Here is a 24,580-nt window from a genome sequence, read left to right on the forward strand (position 1 = left end):
AGTGCTGCTGGATATGTTCTTTACCCTTAAGATACAGATCTGAATACCTCAGATCAGCTGCTGAAATTTCAGAGTAACTGATCTATAAGTCCAGTTTTGCTATTTATTTACAGTTACATTTTGCATTTATTACTTTGGAATAGAGGATGGAGAAGTAAAATACTAAGGTGGAGTACTTACATGAGAATACGGTGATAAGGAGCCCAATGACTGGATGAGAAAATAAATATACGTTATTATTTTTTATTCTTGTGGGGAGTTATGGTAAATTTTGGTGTGAAGCAAACAGTAACTCAAAATCAGCCGGTTTGTTTATGTGTGCCTCTACCTGCCCACAGTTGTATCTCTCCATAGTGTCGTCTGAGAGGTGCGAGTGTGCATGGTCGGCCTGATAAGGGATGATATCAGGCCGCTGGTTGTCATATATGGCTTTAACCCTGGGCAGAGACGCCAGCTGCTTATAGTCCAAGACATCACTGTCAGCCTTGGACTACGGGAGAGAAAGAGACAGATGCTAAATGGAGACATAAATAGAAAGCCGGACATGATTAGTTTTTCAAAACCGGAGAGGGCGGAGACAAATGTGGGCATACAAAAACACACAGTCAGGACTGACATATAAGTATACAGTGTTTTAAAAATTTAAATACTTGACGGTCTATTTAAACATGAGGTTAAACCAACCTAAAGGCCGTGACACGCCAAGCCGACGGTGTCTGTGTCCAAGCTAATCATAGCACTTTTGTTTCCAGACCAAAGACTGTATATAAATATGGACACTTCCTTGTATTAGCCAAACTGACACTATTTTCCCGGGCATACGGGCAGCTAAAACAAAACCTGTCCAAAAAATTGACACTTTAACAAACATCAGCATTATATTAACTACCTAAAATGACAGAAACCATCCTTGGAAAAAAAAAATGATGATGTATTTTAGTGTTTTAATTTGGCCCAAGGCCCATCCACTAACATGGAGGGGGTGGAGCTTATGACATATACTGCAGCCAGCCACCAGGGGGAGCTCTACTTGCTGACCACGAACTAAAACGTTCTGTATGCCAAATGGCAGTAGTCTTTGTGGTGTGTTCAAGTGCAACTTTTTGCCCCAAACCCAGTCAGAACCAGTCAGCCTTTGTTGCTGGTAGATCTTTGGTGTCAGTTTGGTGTGTCTAGGCCTTGATGTTGTAGAAAACTATACAATACTAACCTTGGATCTGAACTTGATATTGTAGACTAAAATCAGAATAATTGAGGGACTGTTATTAGATAAAGTTAAAGGGCTTAACTTTAAATGAGTATTTATTCTAACAGGCTTTATTACAGACCCCCCAACAGTGAGACACACAGTGAAGCACGGAGACAGAGGGGGCGGTGAGACGGACAGACAAGAAGTCTGCTCAGAGACAGATAACACAGACAGCCCGCGCTTTCAGGAACTCTTTGTGCGTCTGTCCATGCCAGTTATATTTGAATGACGGCTGTGACAGCGACAGCTCAAGGCGTATCCATAGTGGTGTCGGCGTAGCCATGGCGACAGCAACTCACACAGATGAGCCGGTGAGGAGAGCCGAGGAGAGGAGAGGAGCCCGGAGAAGAAATGGACGCTGTCTCGGAGGTCCGTCTCAGCTGGTGAGAAAGGGGGGGGGGGTGAATGTAAGAGAATGTCAGTAAAGTGAAGTCAAATACAGCAAACGGTGCTGAGAAGAAGTTTTATTTAATAAAGTTAAATAAAAAGGTGATAATGAAGTTTTGATTTGACTTTTGATTTGAAATCATTCAGTTTGTAATTACTTCATAACGTATACAATGACTAGATGTAAACATCCTAACACATGCATGAGACTGTCATACACTGTAAAAAATGGTACTGCAACTAGTGCTCTTAAGTTCTCAGACACCTTCTTTTTTTTACAGTGTACATTTGCAAATGAAAGAATTGTATGTTTTTCCCTCCAAGGTTTTATATTTAAATCCCGATTGTATGACTTCCTGCTCTCTCCTCACGCACGATAAACCCACATTGCATTATTTGCATTTCCATGATAAGTCTTGTGGCAGGCAGCTGTGAAACGTGCAGCTCTTATAAATATTTCAGATAAAATACTTTTCTGAAACATAGAAACGTTCATGTCAAATTGAAAGCATTTTACGTCAATGGCTTAACCGCATGTGGTAAAATATGCAAAATAAAAGGCAGACAAAAGAACTACATCTTATATTTGAATTTTTTTTTAGTTCCTTATGATGCACCAACAACATGCTGTGGCATCTAAACGGAGAACGAGACAGCAGAGGGAGAACGAAGCACAGAGAGGACAGAAACAGAAACAGAGAGAAAGGGCAGGGGGTTCGCAAAGTATTTCGAGTCTCGCTCACCCTCAGTTTTCTCTCCAGTCGAGCTGCTTCTTTACACATGGGGTGCCAAACCTCCGAACCTGCAGACGCACACACACACACAAACATAGACATGCTTTGATTTTTATCTCGGTTCACTTTGTTTATTGCGTGTGGGCCGCAGCCATACAGTTTTATGGGATCCTATGAAGAGTACATCAGCCTTTTTTCAAGTGCATCAACATCAATCAAGAGCACACACACACAAGAGGAAGAAGGGCGTTTGGCTGTGGAGGCAGTTTGTCTGGTCGGAGAACAGAGGATGTAGCTCTTCTGGTCTCCCCACACAGATAACCACAGAGGAAGACAGAGAGAACTTTTAGCCATGGAACGGATTACAGTGTTAGTTTGTCCGCTACTTTGTCCAGAATGGAAAAAGGCAGATTATTAACTGACATCTTTATCAAAATGAATTTGTCTTTTCTGCACCCCAGATTCCCTTACATGTTGTGTTAAATGGCATTTGCTAAAAGAAAAAAAAATCAACAACTACAGGCAGGGCCTATTCAAATGTGACTTAAAAATCTTCAAGATTGCTGCTTTAGATAGCACCCTGTTTAAAATGTAAAAACCCTCCACAAAAGAGTCAGAAAGCAGACGCAGGAATGTAAGACAGAGGTTTAAATAGTAAAATATTAAGGTAACTAGCGCACATTGGTCTTTTGGCAAACTTGTGCTTCAATAAGCTTTGCAAAAAAATGTTTTTTTTTTAATCAAAAGGAAGACGAAGGAAGGAGAGAGAGGACAGAGGGACAAGGGGAGATGTACAGAGAAACAGAACAAGTAGAAAAAGAAAAAGAGGTTGAACTATAGAGCAGGAGAGGAAAGAGGGAATGATTGAGGGCTATTAGATCTTATTCATAACAATAAACCACTAATGTCAGGATGCGCACGTGGATCTGATAGTGATAATGACAGTAATATATCCGCCGTGACCACACACACACACACACATACACAAACACGGACAAACAAGTATGCTGACTATGTATCATTTCCTCATGCTCCGGGGCAATGCAGGCCAGCAGAATGGACTCAGTTAGCTGATCATGACTCTAATATACAACCACTATCAACACCATAAATCCGACCCGCACACACAACACGTAAGCTCACGCACAAACAAGCACCAGGGGCTGCACACACCCGACGCACACACTCACACAAACCCGCGCACAAAATCAATACTGCAGACAGAAAGCATGCGCGGTGATTCAGTGCACCCCCGTCCGTCCCACCCACGCTCCTCAACTCTGCCGCTGAACAGATGTGCGGCATTGAACTTGAGCTCCTTTACCTCCTGGATGAGGAGAGTCTAATCTTGTGCAGAGGTAAGAAATGAAATCCTAAAATAAACAAACTCCGTGAAAAATATTACTAAAATAATGTCAGCAAAGTTTCTTACATGCAGATGTGGCGTTTAGGAGTGAAGCCTCTGCTGTGTTTAGACAGATCATTTAGCTTCATGCAAAGTACAGGTGATCGATGGAACAAACTGATCTAGGACGGTGATATTCAAAGGTGTGGGATAAAAGCAGCCAGTTGACGTTAGTTCTTATGTAATTTTAAATTCTGATAGTACTGTATGAACCAGCAGATATTTAAAATACCTCAGTTTCCTGAATAAAAGAGTGAATTTTGTATACTACACAAAGATGTTCTTCTGGTGTAAGCGTTCATCTAATTCTGTTCATTATTTAAGATGTCTACAGTCCTGACTATGTCTGAAAGCAATGCTGAAAAGTAAAAATGTCCATATAAAGCTACAGTGCAGGGCTTTTAAATATACACCGATCAGCCACAACATTAAGACCACTGACAGGAGAAGTAAATAGCATTGACCATCTTGTGACAATACAATGTTCTGCTGGGAAACTTTTGGACATAACATTGGATGTTACTTAGACATGTAGCACCCACCTAGACCAGACCAGACACCCCCACCCCATAGCAATGACACTCCTTGATGGCAGCAGACATCCCCAGCAGGATGCAGTCTGACACACACACACGCACAAAAACGTTTTAGGAACAACTAAAAAAAACATGAAGAACAGCACAAGGTGTTGACCTGGCCTCCAAATTCACTAGATCCCAAAACTGATCAAGTATCTGTGGGATGATCCACAGAGGCTCCTCCTCTCAACCCATCGGACCCAAAGGCTCAAACTAACAACATTCTGTTACCAGACATCACAGGACACCCTCAGAAGGCCCATGTCCATTCTGTGATGACTCACAACTGTTTTGGACAATATTAGGAGGGTGGTCATAATGTTATGCCTGATTGGTGTATATGAACCTGTGGTACAAGCACCATGCAGCTCTCTCTATTTTTTTTTTTTATCTCCCGTCTGTGGCAATACGTCAAGCAGCAATGACTGTTCACCAGATCTCAAGAAGAAATAGAGTTGGCTACCGCAACTACAAGTATGGTGGAGCCTACGACAAAGTTATGAATGTAACTTCAGTTCTATGAAGCCGTCTGTGGCGCTCAGAAAGAATGAAACAGAACGGCCGAGAAAAGTTTCTGATGCTCCTGTTCTAAAAAAACAAAACAAAAAGACAGGAAGTTGGTGCTCAGAGGAAGTAAGAAAAATGGAAATGATTGACACGTGTTTATGTAATTACTCTCACGACAAGAAGGGGGAGACAAACCTTCTGCACTAGTAGTTGTAAATCAATTAAATTGTCAGAATTGCCAGTAACTGGTTTATGGCAATCCGACTTAGCAACTAATTGAAGGAACTGAGTTGCTGTTGAGATAAAGCAACCGCGATTAGTTCATCAAATAGTTCTCGATCCCAACCACCAAACACACACCCACGCACCACTTCTTATTCCAGACATGCATCATGAGATTGATTGCAAGGGTGTGTGCGTCCAGGTTGAGTGTGCACGTGCACGTGCGTCCTAATTGAGTGTGTCTCACGGGGGTGATTGCTCAACCCTCCTGCTTGTCTGAAGTCATCAGAAGGAGTGAATGTAACCTTGGGGCAGCTCACTGGAGCTAAGCACACACATGTAACAACACACACACACACCTTACACACACACGTACGTGCATTCACGTGCACACACTCAAATGTGATGTAAGCAGAACATGGTGTATGCATTTACAGGCCTAGATTAAAACACATACACACAGATGTCAAGTACAATATGCAAATGTTCAGTTTTACTGGTGGCTCAGAGCGGGAGAGCAGCAGAATGCCAATGAGATGAAACAGGAGGTGTCGACCTGTGTGGCGACTCTGACACTATGTGTGTGTGTCAGCCACATGCTACGGTACAGTAGCTTCACATTTAATCAGGATTCAAGTCTGTCAGGACAAGTTATCTGGGAGGCACAAAATGTCTTTTTTTACTTTTAAAGGGCCTTGAGTGTTACAATTTGAATATATTCACGTTCATCTTAAAAAGAAGCAGAACTCAAAAGCAGAGTGGCGCAGAGGAAGCGTGCTGGAGGTCGGTGGATTGAAACCATCCTCTGCTAGCAAAATGGTTGGTGGTCGCTAAATGTTCAGCTTTTACATCACATGGATGGCATAGGGCTTAGCGTGGCTGCCTTAAAAGTGAGAAGCCGCTAGTTCCAATCTGATTATCGCCAAGAATGTAGGGAGCAGTAGAGTCAGGACAGTGGGGTCAATGGTTCGAATCAGTAGACTGACTTCCTCCCGTATATGTACTGCCAAAGAGCCCTTGAGCAAGACAGTAAACATCCCAAAACTGCTCTGAGTGTTCTCACGTCCCAATGGATGGGCTAGAGAGGAAAGTGTACAGAATATCACCATCACATCATTTTTGCAATGCTACGGTTCAATCCTAGTTTTAGAAAGTCAGGGCCATGATTACCATCTGTCACATCCAGCTCTGCGGTCCATGATCATGTTTGACTGTTTCATTCATTTCAGATGTCTTCACTTCCCGGGTGTGCGGTCGCTGTCCCTGATTGTTTGCCCCGCCCCCTGATGTGTCTCACCTGTGCCTCATTATTCCGTTTGTATTGAGTCTCTGTGTTTCCTTCCTCCTTTGCCAGTTCATCATTGGACCCCATGTGAGTGTCGTTCTAGTCTTTTCCTTGTGTGTATTGTAACTTTTTTTCTCATTATTTTTTGTATTTGTCTACTGTTGGAAGTAGACAGTTCTGAGTCGGGCGTTTGAGTCCCCCTCTAACCAGTTCCATGTTATGCCGTCATAATCTAACCACCCCTAAATTAATGTAATTTACAATTCAGTTTATTCAATTAATTATAATTGGTCATTTATTTATATTTTATGGGGGAGGTATTACATCCCTCTGCAGCCCCAATGGCTTGCGATTGTCTTTGATTGGTGCATTGGTTTAATTACCATATGAGGTAACGATGAGGGCATGGCTGGAAAACGTCTAGCGTTTATTTTAAACAAGAAAAACAAGAACGATACTTTTACAAATAGCCAGTTTCTCCCACACAGTCAAGATGATTCCCCAGTGTCCTCACATCAACTAGTCTGATGGTGAAGGAGCCTATTAACTTTAATTACTGTTATCTAGTTTGTAGAACAGAACAGAACACAACAGAAGCTCCTGGGATGATTCAATTCAAACCTCTGACAAAGTCGGCCTCATTTGGGATAATTCTGTCACTGACCGGGCAGAATAATGGACAGAGCAGCAGAGGTGAAGGCTGAGAGGTAACTGGCGACAACCTTTGTGTGTGTCGGATGGGGGAAGGTGCCTTAACCACTGACTCTAGTAACGAGTGTATGTGTGAGATCAATAACCTGCATACCAGTACTTTCTCAAAAGCAGCCTCTTAGCATCAGTTCGACTCCATTTATCTGACTTGTCTTCTTTTTTTCTTTCTTTTTTTGTCACACACACACACACACACACTCACAGAGACTCACCGTATATTTCGACTAATCCTAACCGCTACCCTCTCCTCCACCAAGTCTTCATATTAAAGTTTAATGATTTATGTTGGAGACTTTCTTTCTGTCCCTCAAGGGAGGCGAGTCCCCACAATGCGACCGTTTACACTGATTTATGTCCCCACAACACGGGTAATATTAGCGTGCGCACACACACACACACACACCCTTCCACAGATGCAGAGTTACACACAGGCCATCTGGATACTTGCAGAGTCTAACTAATTCAATAGAGTGTATTTTTATGCCTGTTAACTGTACAAATGAGGAAGCACCTTTGGAATTCCACATACATTTATTCAGGCTAAAACTATTCAAGAAGAATTATTTTATTTGCTCTTCAGTAAAATAATTGGCTTTATTTTTTTTTATTACTTCACATGTATTCGTGGTCTATATAGTACAAGGCTATTTATCATGTTAAGCAGCCCCACAGACACACTCTCCTTACCTGTAAGGTACATTTCCTCTCCTTCCAGGAACATCATGTGACAGCGGGCACACCTGGCACAGCTGGGGTGGTAGTGTTTCCCTCCAGCCTGCAGGAGAGACAGAGGAGGAAAGGAAGGGGAAGAGCAAGAGATAAGGAAATAAATCAGGCGGAGAGAAGTAAAAGCAGGTGGCACAAATGACAAAAGGAGAACGGAGTGGCGATAAGAAATAGAGAAAAATATCGCAGAGTGGAGAATGGGAAGAGGAAGGGTTAGAAACAAAGGGGGAAAAAGCAATGAATGGGGAAGAGGAGATGGCAGGGTGTCGCTTTGTTGGGTTTTCCGAAGCTGCTGCGTCATCAGTCAACACTTGAGTCATTTAAAGAGGGACAGCTGCGTTTTTTCGTCGCTTTTTATAGACTGACACGCGCTAACAGAGGCAAAAAAAAGAAAGAAAACCATGCAGATGCCCATCTGTCTGTTGTTTCCTTCTGTCTTGAGAATGGACAGCAGATGAAACTACTCACTCACCTCGAGTACTCTGCCACTGATGAACCTGTTACAGCCCTCGCACCGGATCCCAAACTGTTTGTGGTAGTCGGTTTCACAGTAAGGTATCCCATCCCTGCCAGGGACATAAAGGAAACCATCAATTTTACCTCTTGGTTTTGTGAAACTGCTCCACTAAATGAAATAATTTTAATTAAATACTGTGGATCTTTGCTGAGTAGCTTCAGATTTAGTGGCTTGTCAAGAGTAGAGGATGTGGACTGATTGAGGACTCATACAGTACAAAGGATCGAGACACCTACTTGCTGATGTACTCTCCAGTGAGCGTACAGCCGCACGTCCGGCATTTAAAACAACTGACGTGCCACTGTCTCTCCAGAGCCAACAGAGACTGACCCTGTTTGATCTCCTCGCCACAGCCAGCACAGTCTGGAGGAGAGAGGAGAAGAGAGGAGAAACAGGAAGTAATGAAAAAGCACACAAGTGCGATAGCATCAGCCAGGAACATTTTAAGCATCCGTGCATTCATCATCCTCTCTCTCTCTCTCTCTGTCCTTGCTTCTCCGCTCTGCCAACCTCTCATCACTACTCTCCTCCTTCGCCTCTCTTCCTCTTCTTCCCTCTCTTCTGTCGTGACAGTCACACTGTCTCTGCCAGATGGAGATACCAGAACCGGGCTACAAGTCTACCTGGAGCAGCAGGCCACCTCCTGTGTGTGTGTGTGTTTGTAGGTGTGTAGCTGCAGGGAAGGTGGCAGTATGTAGCAGGTGGAGAGTGCAACTCTTAGTGTTCATCAGTAGGGGAACAAACAGCCACACAAACTGGATGATATCAGATGCGTCTGCTTCTTACTCTAACACCAATCTCAGTAAAGAAAAGGACGGATCTAATCTAAAAATGTCGTTCCTGTGACCAAAAACGATAACTTGTCATAGCCATTTTGTTACTCATTTCTTAGTGACTTCAATTTTTAAACTTTTCCAAAAACACAAAGCTGAAGTTTTTCCTTTATTAGAATGAACGTGAACATTTAATTTTGACTCAGTCATCCTGTCCTGCTGCTGTAAACAATCATTAGGACACAGTGGTGGGTCCTGCTAAATCTCCCCTGGAAGGCAATATTGGCAGTGTGGGATGATGTTGCTTTGATGGCTAAGGTGACCCATTCAAAGAGAAACTTAACAGCAGGCTAACTAGATGTTGTCTCATTACATTAAACAAATTGGTTTTTGAAGCATAACCCGAGTAGCAATACCACCAGTAGCCACTAGATGGCTGTCATTTATGAGTTCAGCCCATAGATTGTATAAACATGGACAACGTGTTGCCACGTCCTTGTATTGGCCAAACAGATGCTGTTTTCCTGGGGATACTGGTAGCGGCATCTTGTGAATTTGGAGCCAGAGTCTGTGCAGTACAGTCCGAGAGTTGAGCCACGTGGCGCTGCGATATCGATGACCCGACCACACTTTCGCCAGACTCAGTCATGTTTTCATTTAATTAATACTACACTCTGCTCTACCTCCACCAGTTACAATGAACTGTTGGGTTATACACTGTACTGTATTATTATTTTCACAACTCTCACAGTTGCTTTACAGAGCAGTTGGGATAGCAACTGGTAGCCGACATGATGTCACATCCTGTTTCTATAGCGTCAAATAACTAACCAAAATGAAACCTATCCAAAAAATTAACACTTGAACATGCATCAACATTATATTAACTACCAAAAATGATAGAAACCATCAATGAAAAAAATGTATTTGCGTGTGTATTAGTTTGACACAAATTCCGCCCACTAACCTGGAGGAGGTGGAGCTTATGACCTATACTGCAGCCAGACACCAGGGGGAGCTCTACTTGCTTTAGCTTCACTTTTGAGGAGCAGTTACGCCTCCCATCTTTATACAGTCTATGGTTCAGCCATTTAAATGGATGTAAAGGCAGCTACTGGAGTATTAATGAAAAATAAATTGACTCACGGAGCAATGAATCTAAAATAAAGAGCAGTGGCACAGTGGTTGATAATGTGTGGCAAATTACCTTCTCACTGAAATAACAATCTTAGCAAAGAAAACAATCTTAAAAAAATGAGTCTATGAGAAGGATTTGATTGCCCCAATGGAGTAACCATGAATGTTGATAAAACACATTAATCCGCCGCTTAAAGAAATCCTCCACAAATGGACAATTTTTAAATTATATTTGATAAAAAATATAACTGAAATAGGTTGAGCTTTTAGAAGAAAGTACTTATCATTTTTAATTGGTTAAACTCAACTCAAAGATTTACTCTGTATCTTTAGCAGGAATGAATGTGTATAGGACCAAGTCGACAACATGTTGAGTTTTGATCATTTCATCTTGACATATGAATATATACAAAAACTAGCCAACAGAACTCGCGACATGCATTACTTTTGGAAACCACTCTCCTCGCCATTGATAACAAGTCTGGTGTGCAAAACCGAAAGCATTCTAAGAGCACACGTGCATGCCGACGCAACGCATGGCATTTTACGTGAGTGTGCACACATTTTGGAGTGCGTGTTTGTCTCTTACAGCTTGGTCCATGGACCTTGACGGGCTTGTCGCTGCTCAGAGAGTGCGAGCACTGCTGACACACACACTTTTTGCCACAGAAGGTCACTTTGTCTCCGATGGGGAATGGACTCCTGAGAACACACACAAAAATAAAAATCAGTAACGTCATGCAGGTAGAGCAGTGCAGGAATTCTCAGTGTGAAAAAGTCTCATTGACTTTTACCCTCCAGTGGTTCAGTATTATGTAAAGAAGTTCTTTTATTGGCAGATTTTGATATTTGACAAAATGGGAGGTTTCCCTTTGCACAAAGTGAACAAGAAGTCAGTGTTATTGTAGATATGGATATCATACAGATGTTTACATTTCTTCTCAAATTCCATATAAAAACTGCACAGTACTCAATAAAGCTTTGGGATTCAAAGACAGTCAGCTGTAGTCCTGCAATGTGAGGTTATTCCAGCACCTGTGAAGCAGCCACAGCAGCAGCAGCTGATGATGATGATGAAAAATGTTCCTCATCTAAACACGGGAAAACTGTAATACAATATTTCATAAAGTGAGCACTTGTCTTCTATAGTTACCTCAAAAACAGTTATATAAAACTCTTACAATTTACATTCATTAGCCATTTAGTTTGCAACTCAAATACACTGCAATATTTTCCGACCACAGTGTGTTTAACGGACGCAATATGCATCTGAAAATGTGTTTATAATATTTTACCTTCATACTTTATGTACTTCTATCAACTACAGGAACAATAACTTTACTCTTGGTTAAAAAACACAGCATTTACGCAATACAAGACAGGACATGTAAGCTGTATTAAACCCTTTGGAAAGCAAAAAAAAAAAAAAGTTTCCACTCACAGCTTTGATTTAACTTTAATGAGGCAAACATTAGTTTTACACGACACATGATGGTGAAAGTGAGTCCATCCAACTGAAACAGACATCATAAATGAATAAGCATGAAGTGTTTGATTTGTTAAGTCGCTTAAATCAACAACTTCCTGTTCTAGTCTGTTACTCTTACCAGGAAAACAACATTACAAACAAATTACATTTGAAAGCAAGCGACATCTCAGTGTGTACTTGCGCGAACTTCACTGATTTAATCTGTCCCTTATTTTTCAGCAAAGCTGGGACAAACCCATGAATGAAACATGTTGAATAAATGTTGATTTGTTGCTTTTAATTATCTAAGACAAGCGAGTTTGACTGACGTCTCCCACATGAACGCTCACCAGCAACAGTGTCGAGATCTTTTAGTTTACAAAGAGCCGATGATCTTGTTCGGTTTACACGGAATCAATGAAAGCAAGAAAACAAACACACTAATTTACTGGCCTGCCGCCTCATACATTGCTTTCTAATTGTAATGGGCCACCTGTGGTATGTGAACAGACTTCCAAACTCATTAATCCGCAGTATGTGCTGCTCTGCGTTGCTGTTGCTTTTATAGCCACGCGTTGCGGATGAAGCCGTGCCAGGAGGGTTCCTGACGAGGTGGTGTTCACAGCTTGAAGTGAACGTTAACAGAAAGATTTATTTTAATTCCACTACACCTACTACTGTTTACACTGCCCTGATATATTTCAGCTCACTATATTTTTGGGGATTTATTGTATTTAATATGTAGATATATAGGACAAAATAATGTTCCATTTGTTGACGGTTGCCTTTTTGTGAGTTTTGTGAGTACTTCCTGTCAAACTGACGGGGTAATCTACACACACAAACACTCTTCTCCTACCTGCAGATGCTGCAGACGAAGCAGTGTGGATGGTAAGTCCTACCCAGGGCAGACACCACCTCTCCAGTGATGTACTGACCACAGCTGTCACACTGGGTCCCATAGAGTCGCTGGTAGTCCTCCGTACAGATGTACTCGCCGGAGTGGTGGAAGAAACCCGAGTGCACCAGGTCACAGCCACACACTGAACAGAGAAACGGCTTAAGCAGATTGACCAAACAGGAAAAAAAAACAGATAAAAGCAATTTCACGTCTGCAATTTATGGTCGGCATGTATGATGTATGAGCACCTATAAATGTCAGTCTGCTTTGACACAACCACCAGTGTTAATCCACTTATCTAGGCGTTTCACCTTCTGGTTTGAGAGAGGCTGCGGTAATAGTACAGTATCTTTCTGACCGCTAAAGGGTCAAGAATCTAATCTGGTTTTGAGGATTACAGCATGTGTGCATGTAATCTTAATTTCTACAGTAAGCTTCAGTTGTCCATCTATATTAGGATACAAGCAGTAAGAATGCACTTTGTATTCTTAGGATCTCATCTGTTATGTAAAACAATCCAATCATTTTGCATCATGACAACAACCACAAAGAACTGTCTAATGGCAAAAGAAGAGCAATGAGTGCGGCAACAGATGGTCTGGACCTCTCAGAGCCCTGATCTGAAGATCACTGAGTCAGTCTGGGATTACATGGAGGGAAAGAAGACACCAAGGCGACGTAAATCCACACATGAACTGTGAGATGTTCCCTTGACCTACCTAAAGAGTACCTTGAAAGTATGCACAGTATGCGAGTGTCTGCATGTGTCTAGTTGTAGATTACTGCTTTTTCATATGTTTATACACATGATGTATTTATATGTATTTATGGAGGCTGCGTTGTGCGATAGATGCCTCTCCAAGAGGGAGGAGAGAAGAGTGTTAATGTGAGTGCACACAGATACACGGACTTACTATATGCGCTGACAGCATGATGTATGGCTTTTATTTAGCAAATGCAAAGTCCTTCAGCCAAATGATTGCTTCTGGTCCAGCTGTGCCGAAGGCCCTCGGCTCGGCTGCTTGGTTAGGCGGTTTAAAAGGAGGCGATTTGCACCGGTTGGCAAGGAACTGAGCGTCTCACCTCCCATCAGCTTTGTTTAACAGTATTTGTAACAACATGTGCCATGTAAATGGACTATACAAAGCAAAATCCCTTTATAGCGCCACCAGATCTTTATCGTGCGTGTCCACAGAATGAATTGAATCAGTCATGCTTTAAATGTTCGGCCCTACCCAGGTCAGCACATATTACTGCGACATAATCTGGGAGCCCATTCGGTGGAGGCAGAGTACACGCCGCAGTATACAGAGTGGCACCGTGCTACAATCTGGGTGTACTGCAGGTTGGACGTCTGAAAGGCAGCCAACTGATCAAGATATCTGACAGTGAATTGAATGTCTGGCCTCTAATTAAGCTAATGGCTCTAAACCCAGCGGAGTGAATGGATCTGATCTGATCCGAGCCAGTGTGTTAAGTGGCTCAGACAGAGAGAGAGAGAGAGTAAAGCAGCATTTCAGTGAACTGTTCTCTTATTGAAAGGTTTCTTAACATATGCATGGAGCCCAAACCACGTTCTTCCGTTTCATTAACAGAAAAAAGGCTTTATAAAATATAAATATTTAATTAAACTATATAATACTCTACTCCCTGTAGTCCCGTGTATATACTTGGTTTTGCTGTTCACTGCACATTTTATAAGCAGAATGCCAGCAGAATAAAGTTGCTCTTATTGCCAAGAGTCCAATAATTATAAACACTTTTATGTTCACACCAACCCCTTTCAACCAGGGGATTTTAAAGTGCTTTACAAGACACATAAAAGGCATTAAAGACAAAAATATGAAGGATTATATTAATACATATTTAAATAAAAAGAGTAAATCAAGAGAACATGAAATTAAGCTCAAATAGAATAAAGCGACGGTTATAAAAGGCAGCGGCAAACCGAGGTTTTAAAGGTCCCATATCATACAAGTCAATAGAAGTTGTCCGTCAAGTTACAGCTGCAAATTCTACACAAATCTTTCATTGTGCCATAGCTACATACTCCTGGTTTTAGCCCTGTTCCAAACGGGCTGTTTTGGTGTCTGTAGCTTTAAATTCAAATGAGCTGAGACTGGCCGACCCACTTCCGATGGAGGGGTTTCCCTTTCCTGGGAATATCATGGATACCCCATAAAACCAATATGGGCGGTAGCAAAAACACAAGAGTTCAACTGTACATGTCCAAACTTGTTGTGGGCAGTTCCAACCCCCTCATGATGTCCCAACAGGCTGCAAACCTGAATGGGTCACTCAGCGAATCTTTTTGATCGATGGAGAGAAACAGGGAGATGGTCTTATCTCGTATTTTGAAGGTATGGGGACACATGATTACTGTACTTTCAAAAACAATGGCAAAAATTGGCGTTATATGTCCGGTTTTATGTTAAGAGTTTGAGCAGACCTTCGTTTTTCTGAGAATTTAATTCAGATATGAGGAGCTTAATGACTGAATACTACTTTTGTCATGTTACATTTGGACTAAGAAGGCCTGTGGCAGTCGATGCTTTATACACCATCAGCGTATGCTCGTCTGTGAAGAACCTGGAAGATGAACGTGGACACGTTTTTCTAAACCCGGATGATGAATAGTCTTACGGATGCTTCTCCTTTCTATCTCAGTTTTTGCTGAATTTCTCCTGAAGAATGCTCAAACAGGAGGCACCTCCTACACACTCATGCCTGCACTGAAACTGATAGTTCAATGTTTTCACCTGCATGGCAAAAATCTCAACCTCTGTTTGCAGACAAAGTGTTGAATACATCCTCCAGATGGGATTTTTCAAAACAGGAGATGTGTCAGTGTTATCATTTCAACACACTGCTCTTCTCATTATTTAGTTTTCAGAATGAAATTATTAAATTTTTTTCATACAGGAGAAAAAAAAAACAAGGACATCATCTCAAATATAATAACACTATGTCCTTTTGTTTTTCTCTGTCTTCTCTGTGGTAAAGCTGCTGCCACACAACTTTAAAAATATGAGCCCGACCTTCATCAGTCTGCCTGAGGCTATATAAATATATATATAAATATATACATGCATACTGTATATTGTATGTTGCTGGGTAAAACAAGCATCATGTCCAACAAATCCACCAATAACATTTTTTCTTCCCATCTCCGTCGCCCACAGACTCAAACAAAGACACACATTTGGGAACGGAGGCCGGGTCCACCTCATCATTTCACACCCCGCTGATAGCATTCACACATTCATCACTGTCTAAATTCAAAGCCATTAAGAAGCGGTGGGAAGCAAGGAAGAGGGGGAGCTGTTGAGACTTGGCCTCTCAAGAGGGATCTCCAGGATATTTGGACTTCAAATTGAAGGCTGTTTTCAAAAACTGTCCTCAATGACAAAGACCCATGCATTTGAATTTACACGGGCTGTGTTTATTGATATTATGAATGTTTCAGTAAGGAAGCTCATCCCCGGTGAAATTTTCTAAATCTATTCTTAGCGTTGTTCCACCGCCACTCTGGTTTGACACTTCAGACTGCCATGTTACACAGAGGATGAAGTTTCCTGACTTGGCTTTTGACTTGACTTCATTCTGCCAATGCTAAATACCTACAAAACTAATTGCAATCAGTTTCCATTGTTGGCTACTTTGTGCAAAATGCTAACTAGCAAATATTAGCATTTTAACTAAAGCTCTGACTATGGATAAACCATTGCTCTAGCTGATAGTAGAGGCTCCAGGATGGTGAGTTTGGAGGTAGGAACTAAAGCTGTGGACGTTTCCTTGAGTTAAATGTTCAGGGAACCGTGTTTATGTTAAACTTGACATCAAAAATCTCTATAATTCGAGCCCATGGCCTCAGTCCCGTTGAGATGAGAGAAAGCTGGTGCCCGGCCACTTCATCTAAACAAAGATTTCTTCTCCTAACTCATTGTATTTCATTAACAGTTAATGGTCTCTGACCACCACATCCTCTTCCTGTCCATAAGCCAGCTCATGATAAAAACTTTGGTTACCACAAGCCTGTTAGCATTCTCCATTCTTGTTAAGCGCATGTTAGCTTGTTGACTCTGGGTTGCTATCAGCAAATCGTTATTAGATCGACAATATCAAGTTTCAGGTCTCGTAGCTTCCAGTAAAGACAATTACCGAGGCTTGTCGTGTAATGAGGCTTTACTTGTGGATAGGGATGCGGATGAACAATGTGGATGTTTTGCGAGGTGTCAGTAAGAGATGTGTTTAAAAGAAGAGAAACGTTTCCTTGAGACATGGTAAAGGTGACAAATATTACAGAGCGGGTTAAGAAGTTAATAGCATTGGATGATCAGCTCATTTCCGGAGTAGCGAGCACATGGGTAAAACAATGTCTTTGCCGTCTGTTGGAACTTCCTGTCCACACTACATTAACTTTTTGACAACACTATTTACTGGACTTAATCCAGTCGCATGGCGCACACATGATCTAGGAGAACACATGTAAAATGAGAAAAACCTTTATGGCTCTCCAGGGGAGGAAATTTTGTTAATTTAAGTTCAAATCGGGACTTGGATACTGAAAAACTTGATCCCTGTTTGTGAACAAAAAGTGCACAGAAAGGGATTCTTCCTAAATATCAGCAGTTGTTTGTTTCAACAGACACTTCTGCGAAAGCAATCGCCCCCTGTAGTGAAACACTCGCATCCCATCCCCCTACAGATCTCTCACACATGCACCCTCCCCCCTCCAGCCACACACACTCACCTTCTAACACACACACACACACCCACACACACACACACATACACACACACACCGCTGCTGACAATCAAACAGACCACTAATCCTCATCAGTAAGACAATCACACACTCACAGCATTTCATAGACTTGCACTAAGCTGCACTTTATTTACATTATTTTCACAAGTGTTTTATTTAAATGCCTGTGTTATTTATATGTGCGCCTTTTAAGCCGGGAAAAATTTCGTTGCGTTCTCATAATGACAATAAAGACTCTTGACTCTTGACTGATTCTACAAAAAGTCCCGTTTGTGCCGTGCAGTCTCGGCTTAAATCATTCCATTAAACTAAGAATTTCATGTGACACATTTACAGTGTAATTATAATAGAAGAAGAAAATGCCACAGCAGAGAACCTCCGGCATATAAATGAGCATGTGCCCGCCTGCTGCCATCCATTGTTCCCTCTTTGTCACATGACATTTTACTCTTTCATGGACAGTCGGGGCAAATCTTCCCGCTGCCACTTGAACTTGCTGACTGAAGCTTTATGTTCAGATAGGTCAAAAGCCTGTCAGAAGTCCCGTCAAGACAGACCTCAAGAGCACATGTGGCCTCGCTGTGAGCTTCCCTGACCCCACCTGTTGTCCCAAACTGAGGATTTTCTACATTTGGCCAGTGCTCTTCGTGCTGAATCAGCACTAAGCAGTTCCTTCAGGAGATAAATGAAACCTGGCAGTTCAGAGACAAAGAGTCCTACACTGTGATTTAGTCCTATTGTGCACAATGGCAGTTAATCAACTATGAGTCTGCTCTGTGATTAACAAAATTCAACAGTGTATTTCATTAGCTAAGACCTCTTTTTATGTACATCGGTGTATGAATGGTAATTTTCATTAAAGTAAATTTGATATCTATTTATTAAATCTGCTGGATGGTTGATTAAAGCTACCTACAGCCATCTGGAAGGTCATTCAGCTCAGACTCCATCTCACTGTGAAGTACAGCCAGACTCCAGTGAGTCAGCTTCTGTCTACTACAACAGGATTAGTGACACCAGGCGTCCGAGGGTCAACCTGTGTAGGAACCTTTGCTCCAGTATTTTCCTGCAGGAAGCATAACTGACTAGTGACAAGTGGAACTGATTAAGGTCTATTAGATTTCAGTCAAATTTTAATTGTTCATTTATTTGATCTTCATACAGGTTGTGAATCCAGGTCTCCTGAACTTGGTTTGACTTGTGACTTGTTCTAAATGCAAGCAAATAAGCAAAAGAAACCTCTCTCCTGTACTGACAAAGTCTGTAAACTAGATCTATGAATCTTTGTGAACAATGATGTGATGTTGGTATCAGGTATGACAGATAGGAAGATTTATTTAGAAAACAAAATGACAAGTATAAGGTGAACAGACCTTTTGCAGGTGATGCTCATAAAGGTTCTTCAGGATTTTTGCTTCCAAAGAAGGACAGAAAATATTTGAGTGCCTCTGGACTTGGGCATAACCCAGCAGGACTCCAAGTGACAGAAAGAAACATAAACTTTTCAGCAAACAGTGGCTACATGAGGCAGATTAAAGGCAGATTTTAAATACAGATATAGTCTATATCTGTAACTATAGACGTCTGGGAAAAGCTCTGCTTTGAAGAACCACATTTCTATAGTAAAACATAGTATAAAGAATATATATATCAATCAACCGATGAACCACAACATTAAAACCACTGACAGGAGGTGTAAATAACATTGACCATCTTGTGACAATTCAGTGCTGGGAAACTTATGGACCTGGCATTCATTGGTGTGGATGTTACTTAGACATGTACCCCCCACCTAGACCAGACCAGGCACCCCCACCTCATAGCAATGACACTCCTTGATGCCAGCAGCCATCCCCAGCAGGATGCAGCCTGACACAGGCACACACACAAAAACGGACACCTTCAGAAGACCCATGTCCATTCTCTGATGGGTCATAACTGTTTTGAAGCCACAAGGGAGACCTGCACAATATTAGGAAGGTGGTCATAATGTTATGCCTGATCGGTGTACATATGAATGTGTACGTTTTATGTAAAGATTGGTGGTGTTTCAACAAAGCTGACTCTGACTAGCAAACTTGTAGTCAGAGTCTTGTAGAGAAGGAGAACATTTTCAGGGCACAATTTAATAAAATAAACATAAATTAATAAATAAAGTAGTGTTTCCTTTTATTCCAAACATTATTTCCTACTTCATTCTTTGTTCCGTCAGTTTCATTCGTTAACTGCCTCCTACTTATTCTCTCTCGTGATCATCAGGGGGCAGGTTCAGCTGCAGTTACTTCTGCATCTGTTAACAGTGATTTGTAGCCTTTAATATTAAAGTGCTTCTGGTGTGGACGCACATATGTGCAAACACACAGTACTGGTTGAAAAAAAAAAGAAGAAGATAATGATTTGTTTGTTTAGTGCTCGAGGCAAAGGGTCGAGGCATTAAAAGAAAGTGGCAAAGGAAAAGAAGGATTTAAGAAGAAAGGATGTGATGAAGACGGATACGGGAGGAGAAAACTCCTGGAGGCCTGATGATGATACACAGGTTGACTCTCTCATCTTTGAGATTTAGCTTTTTAGCTGCACACAAACACGCACCAACACGCTGACCCAGTGTGCAAATGTTCACCCAAGGACACACACAAAAGAGCGCTGCACAGCAGAGCTGATACAGCGGTTAATGCTTCACAGTTTGTCCTTGAAGTCTCTTGTGAAGAAAGAGCCAGTACACTAATTCTGATAAAATACACAGAATCGTGCTCCTGGTATGCTTCACTTCTGAAACACAAACTTGTTTCATCCCAAAGTGGGTCAGACTTTGCACTTAGCTATGACGAATCACACAAGGCTGCTTTCGATTCTTTCACGAGGTGGGGCACCTGCAGATGTACGATCCATCCAAATAAATTAGTGGGTGTCTGTTCTTCGCCACCTTTGAGGAGAGACTCTAACATAAAAAGTCTTCAAGAACTCCATTCCAAGTGTCTCCATACACAGTGAGAATCAAAGTATTTGTGATGTCCTTTTTTCAATGATGTGAACGGTTGCAATTTCTAGCATAAAACGCAGAAAGGAGAGGAAGCGAGGATTATATTAGACACACGGCTGAGACAAGACACGGAGAAACACGAAGAAAGGCGAGATGGGAGCCAAGGGAGAGATTAGAGGAAGCAGAATAAAGGATGAGCATCATATGTGAGGAGAAAGGGAAGTAGACAGCAAAGTAGAGGGATGAGGATGTGGAGGATGAGACAGGGGGACCCAGGGGAGGTATCAATGAGGCTATCGATCTGTCCATCCAGCGCACATCGGCCGTCCTGTCCCTGTCTTCCCTCATCTATTTGCATCATCAACATCAGATGCGTCTCCTTGACGTAGCCCCTCTACATGTATGAATGATCGGCATGGACGGATGGATCAAAGAGACACTTTCATTCAAAACCACAAACGTCAGCCTTTGTTTGATAAAAACAACAAAAAGAACACTTTCCATTCTCAAAATAACCATATTATTATCTGTCACTGAATAGTTCTATATATACATTACATCAAATTTATTTTTCATTAAAATCAGGAGGAAAAAACTGAACACAAATTCAATACAAACACAAAAAGATGTCACAGACTGTATAGAGATGGACATAGCCACCAGGTCTGAAAACCAAAGCCAGTGGGTAAGTCTCCTTTATCCCCGAGCTTGATTGACATGTCTGCATTGATTTGTAAGCCATCCTCAGTTTGATGCACCCCTCACTCTGCCCCAGCTCCTCCGTCTTGTCTAGTTACGGTCACTTCAGGTTCCGAGAAGAACAACGTCAAACTCGAGGCTTCAAAACAAACCAACAGCTGACGTCACTGTGCCCACGTCAGTCTTTTAAATATAGTCCGTAGTTGCTGCTTCATTTATCTTTCCCTCGTCTCCACATTTCCTAAAAAACAACCCTCTTCAACGCTGAATAGCCACAAGACAGACGATCGCGCTGCTTACCAAAAACAAAGATGCTCTCTGACATTCACAGCTACAAAGGAAGAACGTGAGGCAAGAAAGCGACAGAGAGGGGGAGGAACGAAAGGAGAAAGGATCAGAAGAAGAGAAAAAATAAACATGTGTACTAAAAGCTGACGATTTGATTCTCGTCCACTTCATCAGCCGATGTCCACTAAGCCCACAGTCCATTAGCTAAAAGTCATTAAGCTGACTCTGCAAGATCAATTGTCCATACCAATAAATACTTTAATATCAAAGCCTCTTCCATCAATAAATCCATCCCGCGTCCTGTCAAAAGGAATGACTGCATCAATCAGCCAGTTAGATATTCAATTATTCAACGAAACTAACAATCAAAGGAGCTATTTCAGGTCAAGTTATTTTTAAGATCCGCACTTCCTCTTTGGTGCACTGAGGTGACGCTACCGGCAGATCAAACAGAGAAAACTGTGTTGTCTTGCAGCGAGCTCAGGGACTGTGTAGGTCCCGGCCCGTGAAAGGAGGTTAGCTGGTTGGAGTCTGACTACGGACTGAAAAGCTGCTGACGGCACTGCTAAGCTAGCTGCTGACTCCAGACCTCTGTTAGCGCGTTCCGACCCACCTGCTCACTGGTGGAGCTCAACCAAGCAAAGACACACTCAACCACATACAGTATATACTCTACGTGCTCACATAAGGGCTCACTGACAGGCCAGTAACTTACTAAACAAAGAGCCTCTTACTTTTGCACCATCCTAACACGAGAGTCAAATATTCTAATTAATCAAATTAAACATGGCTAAACATGGTCCAGGTCTAGTCTAGGGTGTACTAGAGGTGGGCGGATCGATCCAAATATCGATAATATCGATACCAACGTTGGTATCGAGATTGATCGATACCAATGTAATGAGATCGATACTTAAGTTTCAGTTTCTCTCGTTTCATTAAAGAAGCGACCTGACTCTGTTTGTCTGGATGCCGCTGCTGTCACAGAGCAGATCACCCTCGTTTTGCTCCTCCTCCCCCTCGCGTGTGTTTGTTGTACCATCACGGGACTCCGCAGCACCAGGTGACCGAACACCGCCCACGCTACAAGCCAGGCTCGGCCAGCAGCAACGCATTACACACAACGAGAGAAAGAATAGGGCTGTTTGGTTATATTTTCGGGCCGAAAATGAAACGATAGCAAGTTGTGCTATTTGTAAAAAGGTGGTAAGATACAGTGGTAACACAACAAACTTGTAAAAGCATATAGAAATTTTTAAAATCCCCGCCCACTTGGCCCCTACGGATGCTGATACGACGAAAAAAAGTGCACTAAAGGGGAGAAATGTTGTCTTATTTTTGTATTGCTTTGTACTTCCTAAACACGTCCTTACATTATTTATAATATTTGTTGTGGAGTGATAATTTTCTACACTTTGTTTATTTAAGAAAAGAAAATCCAGAAAGAAGTTCAATGAAGGGAGAGATTAAGTTTTTATTGTAGTTTCTGAACATGACTGAAAAATACTTTGTTTTTATTTGTCCTCAAGTGATCATTTTGTGTTGTTTCTGAACAAAAACTTTTATTGTGATAAAGTATTTTCTATTTACTTATAAACCAAATTCTGTACAGAACTTTAATTGATTAATAATCCAAAAGGCAAATCACGAAAACACTTAAAATGTCATGAGAATTAATTCAGATTAAGATTGATGATGCATCCACCTTAATTTTTAAAAAGTATCGATATCGGTATCGGTATCGGCGATACTGGCCCAGTATTTACTTGGTATCGGATCGATACCAAATCTAGCGGTATCGCACACCTCTAGGGTGTACCCTGCCTTTCACCTCCAGCTATCCCATGATGTATCCTCAAGGATAAGGTGCAGTAGAAGCACGTTTCAACCCTACCAAAAAGAAAACTTTGCTTGCAAACAGTGACGTAACAAATAAAATAAAAAGTTACTCTACTGGAACTGTTGAGCAAGGACTGTATGAGCAAGTGACTTCCCAGAGCATCATCAGTGCCTTCAGGTTGCCCGGCAACCAGCAGAGACCTCAGGAAGTCCCTGCTCCCAGGCAACAAATTGTCCCATAACGTACAGTAAATTATGTTCTTACTGGATCAATCAAGAGAGAATAATCAAGAGAGTGTGTTTATTACTTTAAGTGCTAGCAGGTTTTATTAAAATGTTACATCATCCGTCCACCAAGATGGCAGTGGACGGGCGAGGTGGACGGGTGACGTAGCTTCAGGAATCCTCCGGGTTGACTCCAGGGAGGGTTTTAGCCATCTTTATATACAGTCTGTACCCCTGCTTCGAGTTTATATGCTAAGCTAAGCTAATCGGCAGCTCACATGCAAGAAAGCAAATTTCTCAAAATGCTAAACAACATCTATAAACGAACAAACGAACAACGAACAGCGAGTCTCACTCATTTTCTAGTTAACAATTCTTCAGTGTGACTGTATTTCTTTTTGTTTTCTTATATAATGCACTTCGTAACTGGCTTCCATCCTGGCTACGTCCGGATAGTGCCAAAGTTTGGCTTCTATTTCAGTGACGACAAAAGTGATTTAATTGTTCTGGTTCCTCCTTGTCTGAGTACTGGTATTTAATATTTAACTATGCACACTGATGTGGGTGGAGTCCACACATAAAAACCTGTGCATTAGTCCAAGACTGAAACATAAACCAATATGAAACATTGTGTGCGTGTGAGAGAGGGGCAAGAGTAAATAAATATATTTATTTTTTAATTTTTTCCTTACCTTGGCAGGTGAAGCACTGAACGTGGAAGTGTGTGCTCTTGACGCGCACCACCTCCCCACGACACACCTCCCCACAGCGCTCGCACACGATGGGTGAATTTCCGCGGCTGGAGAGAGGGGAGCTGCTGTTGTTGTTTCCTCCGTAAAGACCCGACTGGTACTGAACTGCTGCGGGAGGAGAACAGAGGATCAGAAACGTGTCACTTATCGTCGTTTCCAGGCCAGATCCATTTGTCTTCCTTTCAACTGGATTCAATCATCCGATCAAAGCGCGCTGACAAATCATGTGGAACATCTGCCTCTGAAAGATAACGTGTCCGATGCATTCTCTCTCTCTCTTTTTTTTTTTAATCAGTGCCTTGATACAGGAACATGTGGCAGCTAAACACAAGCATTAATGTTTAATGAGTTTGAAAACTGTATCTCCAGTTAGTCTTATAAATTATACAGAAACAAATCTGACCCACAAATGTGTTGATGTGTCTATCA

The 24,580-nt window shown here is 41.8% G+C and overlaps 1 protein-coding gene across 1 annotated transcript in view; it reads right to left on the reverse strand.

Moving 5' to 3' along the window:
- The window catches only part of LOC311502174 (actin-binding LIM protein 3-like), a gene marked incomplete at its 5' end in the record, with an annotated part of 42,028 nt that overhangs the window by 17,207 nt on the left and 241 nt on the right, over positions 1-24,580 (reverse strand). Inside the window, 10 exons of the mRNA XM_084564301.1 lie at positions 181-210; positions 329-490; positions 1,549-1,629; positions 2,380-2,438; positions 7,766-7,853; positions 8,277-8,370; positions 8,558-8,684; positions 10,821-10,933; positions 12,559-12,742; positions 24,092-24,337. Of these exons, the coding sequence (XP_084420427.1) occupies positions 181-210; positions 329-490; positions 1,549-1,629; positions 2,380-2,438; positions 7,766-7,853; positions 8,277-8,370; positions 8,558-8,684; positions 10,821-10,933; positions 12,559-12,742; positions 24,092-24,337 (1,184 nt within the window). The remainder of the gene's footprint in view (positions 1-180; positions 211-328; positions 491-1,548; positions 1,630-2,379; positions 2,439-7,765; positions 7,854-8,276; positions 8,371-8,557; positions 8,685-10,820; positions 10,934-12,558; positions 12,743-24,091; positions 24,338-24,580) is intronic.

This window comes from Chelon labrosus (genome assembly GCF_963514085.1).
Source record: "Chelon labrosus genome assembly, chromosome: 17".
Lineage (NCBI taxonomy): Eukaryota > Metazoa > Chordata > Actinopteri > Mugiliformes > Mugilidae > Chelon > Chelon labrosus.